The sequence below is a fragment of the Suricata suricatta genome, chromosome 17 (assembly GCF_006229205.1).
Source record: "Suricata suricatta isolate VVHF042 chromosome 17, meerkat_22Aug2017_6uvM2_HiC, whole genome shotgun sequence".
Classification (NCBI taxonomy): domain Eukaryota; kingdom Metazoa; phylum Chordata; class Mammalia; order Carnivora; family Herpestidae; genus Suricata; species Suricata suricatta.
The window spans coordinates 52,808,630-52,817,078 of record NC_043716.1 but is presented as its reverse complement, the minus strand read 5'-3'; the positions used below and the strand labels follow the sequence as shown (position 1 = coordinate 52,817,078).

General features: G+C 48.0%; 1 protein-coding gene across 1 annotated transcript in view; it reads right to left on the bottom strand.

Moving 5' to 3' along the window:
• The window catches only part of KCTD2 (potassium channel tetramerization domain containing 2), a gene marked incomplete at its 5' end in the record, with an annotated part of 12,320 nt that extends 3,874 nt beyond the window's left edge, over positions 1–8,446 (bottom strand). Inside the window, 3 exons of the mRNA XM_029927083.1 lie at positions 3,235–3,347; positions 6,304–6,412; positions 8,216–8,446. Coding sequence (XP_029782943.1) covers positions 3,235–3,347; positions 6,304–6,412; positions 8,216–8,446 — 453 coding nt within the window. The remainder of the gene's footprint in view (positions 1–3,234; positions 3,348–6,303; positions 6,413–8,215) is intronic.
• Positions 8,447–8,449: the final 3 nt, after the last annotated feature.

Here is an 8,449-nt window from a genome sequence, read left to right as displayed (position 1 = left end):
TGTGACCTCTTTGTAATCTTTCTCTTCCAAAGTAAACCACGGGTGTTCTCAAATGCACTCAGATTAATCACCTAACATAAAATATTATCAAAGACAGCAAAGTAGTAGAATGGTGGCAGCTGCTAAGAGATATGAGGGGTCACCCAAAGAAGGTGGGGTGGCACACCCACATCCTGGGCTTTGTCTGAATGTCTGCCATGTGTGTCTCCTTAAAACACAGACAAGTTGGGGTGCCTGGCTGGCTCTGTCGGGAGGAGCATGCGGCTCTTGATCTCGGGGTAGTGAGTTTGAGCCCCACATTGGGTACAGAGATTACTTAAAGGTAAAGTCTTAAAAAAAAAAAAAAAGACAAGTAAATGAGATAATATGCTTGAAGAGACAGCTACAAAAATACACATATGGCCAGCTTGGCCTCAGAGCCATGTGTGACACGGGCGTAAGAGGGGGTCTTTGAACAACCTCAAATCCACTGTTCAGAGTTTCACTCGATAAAAAGGACAGATAGAAAGATCAATTAACATCAAAATGGCCTTTACATCCCTAGAACAAAAAAGCTTCCAACCAGGTCTACACCCACAAGCCTTTAGAACCTAGAAGACTAACTTCACTGCTGTCATCAAACAGAAATCTTACAATGCTCTCAATGAAGCAGCTAATGGCAAAGAGTGGAGAACGGTCAGGGTTGAATGGCTTCAAGTTACATAATTCATGGTACCATCAAAATTTACAGTAAGCAATCAAACGCTTTTTTGGAATGTGAAAAATTAAGGAGAAAGCTAGATTTTCCGAATGCCCAGCTATTAAATATCCACAATAGTGAAAGATGCCATGCAAGGTTACTTTGAGATGGTGACAACACTGCCACCACTAGATCATGTTTCACATGGTAAATGGCAAACCAACTATAAATTCATTTTTGAACATTAGAAACTCTTTCAGGGGCGCCTGGGTGGCTCAGTCAGTTAAGTGATTTCGGCTCAGGCCATGATCTCGTGGTTCGCAGGTTCAAGCCCCACACAGGGCTCTCTGCTGTCAGGAACCTGCTTCGGATCCTCTATTTCACTGCTCCCCACACCCCGTCCGTCCCCTGCTTGTGCTCTCCGTGTCTCTCTCTCTCTCTCAAAAAAAAAAACATTAAAAAAAAAAAAACCACACAGGGGCGCCTGGGTGGCTCAGTTGGTTAAGCGTCCAGCTTCAGCTCAGGTCATGGTCTCAGGTTAGTGGGTTCGAGCCCCGCATCGGGCTCTGTGCTGACAGCTAGCTCAGAGGCTGGAGCCTGCTTCAGATTCTGTCTCCCTCTCTCTCTGACCCTCCCCTGCTTGCACTGTCTCTTTCTCTCAAAAATAAATAAAAAGTATTAAAAAAAAACATGAAAAAAAAAGACACCATTCAGCCAATGGGAAGAAAACTAAGGAAGCTCTTCTTCCCACCTTTGCAAATTACTACTACAGATTAAGTGAATGAGAGAGATCATTTTTGAAAAAAAAATAGGTGTCAGTTATTCAACCAGATAATTCCATTTAGAGCCAGAAAACGTGAAAATGTGAACTCTAACACAGAAAAAGGAGCAAGGAACTATTTTCTATTTTGTGAGTTTTGAAAAGAAAGGTATTCCCTTCTTAATCACGGGACAATTCTACACTGCGACAGACCGGATCCAGGAAAGCATCTACCACCAGGATCTGGCGGCGTAAGAGGCAGGTCCTGCTACAGGACAGATGGTCACAGTGGAGTCCAACCATGTCCTCTGTCCCCACGGCTGTGCTTTCTTAAAATAGAACCTAAACACAGGAAAGGGAGCGTCTGTGTTCCCTGCTAGGCTCCAGGCTTCCAGAGGGCACAGACCCTCTCCCGGGAGGCGAGAATCTCAAGGGCCTAAATGATGCCACTGTGGCCACTTACGACGTGTGATGGGTTAAAATAAATATAAATAAACAAACAAACGGGGGGCCTGGGTGGCTCTCCCATTAGAACCAAACCAAAACATGGGCGCCTGGGTGGCTCAGTCGGTTAAATATCCAATTTCAGCTCAGGTCATGATCTCATGGATCGTGGGTTCGAGCCCCGCGTTGGGCTCTGTGCTGACAGCTCAGAGCCTGGAGCCTGCTTCGGATTCTGTGTCTCCTTCTCTCTCTGTCCCTCCCTGACTCATGCTCTGTTTCTCTATGTATCATAACAAATAAGCATTAAAAAAAAAAAAGACATGTGATGGGTGATGTGACGTGAAATAAGCTACTTGTACCTTCTCAGAACATGGTGGCAAATTATGTGTTTGTTTGTGTTACGGTATCTACTGAGTTCGTATACAAACCCAGACGTCATAATAAACAGAGCAGCTTATTGCCTCAGAAGCTGGACGTGCAGGCAGCTCCCTAAAGTCTAGGCCACGAGACTGGCTTCCTGTGGCCATCAGGAGCTGAATGCGACATGGCCACGCTTGAAAAGCCTGGTCCTGATACAGAGTTAAAGAGTGGCCAACAGGTGGAAGAGCGAGCTCGCTGGGTCTGTATGTGGAAGGAGACAGATACTCTGTCTGCAAGAACAGGTTCTGGACCTTGAGTGCCGTGGGCCCCTCCCGCCGCCCCATGGTAAGCAGCCGCAACCTCCCCACTTTTTTCTAAAGGGACACAGGGGTCATTGCATTTTGTTATTTCTTCTCCTATTTCCTCGTTCTGAACAAGTCTGGTGGCGTATCTGCTGTCTGCCTGCCGGATGGCCCATGTTCCACACGGACTCCAGCTTTGAGGGGAGAGGCAGCCCTCTCCCGGCAGCACAGCATCCTTTTCAAATCCCACGCAGGTGGAGGGACAAAGAGAGCCACTGAGACCTTTTCCCTTGAAGAGTTCAAAACTGGGGTGCCGGGGGGGGGGGCTCAGTCGGTTAAATGTCCAACTTCGGCTCAGGTCATGATCTTGCAGTTTGTGAGTTCGAGCCCTGAGCTGGGTTCTGTGCTGACAGTTCGGAGCCTGGAGTCTGCCTTGTATACTGTGTCTCCCTCTCTCTCTGCCACTCTGCCTCTTGTAGTCTGTCTCTGTCTCTATCTCTCTCAAAAATAAACATTAAAAAAAATTAAAAAAAAAAAAAACAGAATTCAAAATCCATGGGGCACCTGCCTGCTCCAGCTGGCGGAGCATGCGACTCCTAATCTCAAGGTTATGAGCTCAAGACTCACACTGGGTATAAAGATTACTTAAAAATAAAATCTTAAAAAACAAACAAAAAACAAAACAAAACAAAGAGTTCAAAACCTATTACCTGAGAAGTTCTGTTCTCATTGTCCCGTATCCGTTCCTTAACCAGCCGCACAAGAGATGCAATGTTGTAAAACTCCGCTTCTTCCAGAACACCTAGGACAAGAACCAGATCGTATGTAGTTAGAGATGCATTAGATTCCCCAGAAAATAGTGAGAAGAGGCCAAAGTTTACATGCTTGCTAAGAACTGCATTTTTTTTGAGAGAGAGAGAGAGAGAGCGAGCGAGAGAGAGCGAGAGAGAGAGCGAGTGAGCAAGCATGAGCAGGGGGAGGGGCAGGAGGAGAGGGAGAGAATATATTTTTTAAGTTTATTTATTTTGAGAGCGAGAGCGGGGATGCTCGAGGGGCAGAGAGAGAAGGAAGAGAAAAAATCCCAGGCAGACTCTGCACTACCAGTGTGGAGCTGGACACGGGAGGGGGGTGTGTGTGTGCAGAACTCACAAAACAAGATCATGACCTGAGCCAAAATGTAGAGTGGGGTGCCTGGGTGGCTCAGTCGATAAAGCATCAGACTTCAGTTCAGGTCATGATATCACAGTTCATGAGTTTGAGCCCTATCATCAGGCTCCTGTGCTCATAGTTCTGAGCCTAGAGCCTGGTTCAGATTCTGTGTCTCCTTCTCTCTGCCCCTTCCCCACTCATGCTCTCTCTCCCTCTCAAAAATAAATATATATTAAAAAAAAAAAAAGAGTCAGATGCCTAACCGACTGAGCCACCCAGGCCCCCCTTTAAACTTGTTTTTAGAATTTATTTATTTTTTAAGTTTACTTATTTTGAGAGAAAGAGGGCAAGTGAGCAGGGGAGCAGCAGAGAGAGGAGAGAAAGAATCCCAAGCACGCTCTGCACGGTCAGTGACCAGCCAGATGTGGGGATCGAACACACGAACCGTGAGATCATGACTGGAATCAAGGCCAAGAGGGGGACGCTCAACTGAAGAAGCCACCCAGGCGCCCCCTTTCGTTTTTTAATTTGAGAGAGAGCGACCAAGTGGGGGACAGGGGCAGAGAGAGAGAGAGTGGAAGAGAAGCTGAAGCAGGCTCCACACTCAGCTCAGAGCCCGACACAGAGTTTGATCTCACAGTCTTGAGATCATGACCTGAGCCAAAATCAACACAATCAAGAGTCTAATGGTTGAGCCACCCAGGCACCCATAAACTTCACTTTTCAAAAAAAATTTTTTTAATGTTTATTTATTTTTGAGAGAGAGGCAGAGTGTGAGCTGGGGAGGGGCAGAGAGAGAAGGAGACACAAAATCCGAAGCAGGCTCCAGGCTCCGAGCTGTCAGCATGAAGCCCGACACAGGGCTTGAACCCAAGAACTGGGAGATCATGACCCGAGCTCAAGTCAGGCGCTTAACTGACTGAGCCCCGCAGGCGCCCCTGCACCTCACTTTTCAAATGGAAGTCTCGTCTCTCTCCTTCAGCCCGGGAAACATTTCTTTGCTGTATAGGATGTACCCATCCCTTTCTCCTCAAAGTGAGTGAGTCAGGTTCTGGGTCTGCTCTGTTCACTGTTTCACCCCTGTGGTTTCCCATTTGGCACCTCTTCCGACTCTCTCTGCACCTGCCCCTTAGCTGCAGGGCACCTTTCCCATATGTCACTTAGTTCCTGGAACTTGTCACACTGAAGAACTCCTGAGCTTGCAATGCTTACTCAGTTGGTCCTAAAAACTGCCGGGGGTGGGCGTGTGGATATAAGTATTTATCAGTATTAAACTCCCTGATCTTGACAACTACACTGCGCTTACATAAGAGAATATCCTTGCTCTTCGGAAATACACTGAAGGATTAAGGGGTGAATCTGTAATCTAGTCTCAAATAGTTCAGAAATAGAAACTCTGGTGGGGGGAGGGAGAAGGGCAAGAGGGGGGGACAGAGAGAGAACAGAGGATGACACAGATGACAAAAAAAAATGGTGGTGAAGCTGTGAGGTCTCTGCTATTCACACCCTTTTCTCTGAATTTGAAAATATTAAGAAAAATTCTCCTTGTAAAGGACTTCAGAAAAGATGCTTAAGGTTCCTCTTTTCCAGAAACAAGATCATCCCTGAGGTGGTAACTGCTGAGGCCAGATGGTGGGTGCATGAAATTTATTGTACTATTCCCCTTATTTTTGAATGCGCCTGAAATGCTGAAAAAAGACAGTGCGTGCGCAAGTCCTCTTTTTACTGGCTGAAACAGATGTGCTTTGCAGCCACTTCGTTAACTAGCGCGGCCACCACAGCTTTCTCACTCAGGGCTACGCTTTCAGGTCAGGGTGCCCTGGAGAGGCCCCAATCTTCAACGGAACGCCTTTGGTGAGACCCCACCAAGCCTTTTGGAAGGACGTCTAGACCCACTTACGGTCTGAATGTCCTAACAACCAAAGAGATGAGGATCCAGCGGACAATGGACTGGAGAATGAATTAGGTCAGCTGCAAAAATTTACAAGGAAGCATGAGACCAGTTTTACAAGAAATGAGGCCAAGCCTTTATTATTTTTTACAGCTGCCAGTTCAAACTAAAAGTGAAAATATAAATAATTAATGTCAGATGTGATGCTTCAGGGTATGGACATTTCACTGCCAGCAAGCACATAAGTGAAAGTAAAAAGGGATCCTGACAATTCTGCACGTTTGAAAAATGCTCCTGAAATGATCCACGAAGCTGAGTTACCTATTTTCCGTCTCATTAAAGAGGCTGAACAGAGCCCAGTGGGGATCCTTTAAATAAGACTTCCTCAGATAAGAGGAGGTAACTAGGGACTCCCTGCTCACTTTCTTTCTTTTTTTTTTTAATGTTTATTTTTGAGAGAGAGAGGGAGACACAGAATCCAAGGCAGGCTCCGGGCTCTGAGCTGTCAGCACACAGCCCAACACGGGGCGCGAACCTGCCAACCGTGAGATTAGGACCGGAGCCGAAGTTGAACGCTCAACTGACTGAGCCACCCTGCTCACTTTCATAAACCTTTGCTACACTTGCACGTGACCTTGATGAAAACCTCAAACAGAATTCCAATCTGTGAGACAGCTCTCAAGCTACGGGCCGAGTTTTGAAAATGCCCCATTCTTACCTTCTTCAGCCAACTCCTTCGTAATGATGAGTTTCCCGTGGCGGAGGTAGTTCAGGATAGGACCGAAGTAGGTGGGGTCCCTGTCAATCAGATAGGCTCCTGTCTCGTCCTGCCAACCAAGCACAAAGATACCACTTTGGAGCTTTCGGGCTAAGTTGGGGCAGGGCCTCAGCCTCTCTGTCACCATTCATTTCGCGAGAGGACAAGTTTTGCTAGTTGCTGCTTATCACAAACTACTGCCAAGAAGCCTAGCTGTATGTATCTTGGACTCTGAGATCATTTCAGGTGTGGTGTTACAGAGAGATGTACAGTCATCATGCAGGCATTTACTTGAACTTCCAAAAGCTTCTCTTTTTTTAATATTGGTTTATTTTGAGACAGAGAGATAGAGAGCAATCGGAGGAGGGGCAGAGAGAAGGAGACTGAGAATTCTAAGCAGGCTCCGCAGCTGCCAGTGCAGAGCCTGATGCAGGGCTAGAACCCACGAACCAGAAGATCGTGACCTGAGCTGAAACCAAGAGTCAGATGCTTAACCGACAGAGCCAACCAGGGGCCCCTGAACTTCCAAAATCTTTACTTGTACACAATTACCACCCTTCTGTGAGATATGTTATCAGGAAAGGGGAAGACAATGCCATGTTTTAATTATTTAATCTTTGCTTGAGATGGATATTTTGACTTCTCTCTACCCCCAAATCACATTCCTAATTCTAAGAAAACCTCTGTATAGCTGGCAACGCTCCTGAGCTCAAGGCCAACATCAGTGGGAGTCTGCATTGCCAGCTGTAACTCACACACCCCAGTTCTGTGCCCAGAGGAAGCTTGGCACTGCCAGGACTTGGCTCTGAGCAGCTTTAATCCTACTCATCTTTACAGTAAAAGGAACAAGAAGAAACTGGCTTCTACTGCAACAAGAAAGATTTAGGGTAGATAAAAATAATTCCTTTATAAGCAAAGGTTTTGAAATTTCTTTAAAGTTCAGGCGGGACAGGTTTCCCTAAGTCTGAGATTTATTAGAGGGGAGGCAGTGGTGAATAAAAAAAAAAAAAAATCAGCGAATCTTTACCCAACCCCAACTCTATTTCAATGTAACTGGCTGCGTGCTATATAGGATATACTTGGTATAAACCCGGCCAATGCCTTTAAGCTGGCAACTGAAAGATGAATGTAAAGTTAATAAGTAAACAACGCTTCAAACTGGAAACGGGTTGGAAGTGTCTCGTCACCTCTCAACTTTCTGTTAGTTGCCATGCATCTTGCCCAACAGCATGCCTGTTTTCATTTTCCGATGGTCTTAACCAGTCAGCTTAGGTTTACACTGGCAACTGGCAATCTCTTTCCGAGGGATGTATCTGAGCTCTACTAGAGTCCTAAAACAGTGACTGTCACCAGATAAGAGCTCAGGGCCCAGGCACCCCAGGAAAGAAGTGTGGTATCACCAGAAACACTTCCTGCAGCTGTCAGACCCAGGCTTTCACCCAACTTGGCAGAGGGGTCCGAGAGGAAGTCTGAGAAAGCTAGAAAGATGCCTTAGCTCACCCTGACCCAATTCTGGACGCATCTGGCACAGGCAGTGAGGGGCTGATGAGGAGCTAGGGGAAAACTCATGCAGATCGGAGGGGCGGGTATGAGCGGTGTACGGAGAAGGGGTGTGGAGTGGGTTCTTGTGGGTGCGGGTGGGCACGGCGTGGGGACTGAGTTGCAGCGAGTGAAGGGCGGGGTCAGAGACAGCTGGGGTGCGATTGAGGATGGGGGAGAATAGCTCCCAGGGCCAGACTGGCGGGGGAGAGGTGGGAAGGGGGTCCCAGCCCGAAAAGCCCGCCTGTGAGGAGCGTGTCGCAGGAATCTGGGGACGAGCTAGGAAGAACGAGGGGGTCCGAAGAGCGGGGGCGCGCCCGAGGGCGGGGCGCACCTTGTCCGAGTCCAGCTCCGGGTCCTCCTGGCAGCAGAGGCGACAGAGGAAAGACTTGGGCTCCCGGCCTAGGGTCTGTCTGGTGGTCACGAAGTAGGTGCCGCCCACATTCAGCCGGACCCAGCGGGCCGCACCGCCTCCCCCTGCCCGCTCTGGTGGTCCGGGACCCGGCTCCAGTGGCTGCGCGGCAGCGGCAGGAGGGCGGCCGTGCCCGCGGGGGGTGGGGCCAGCGGG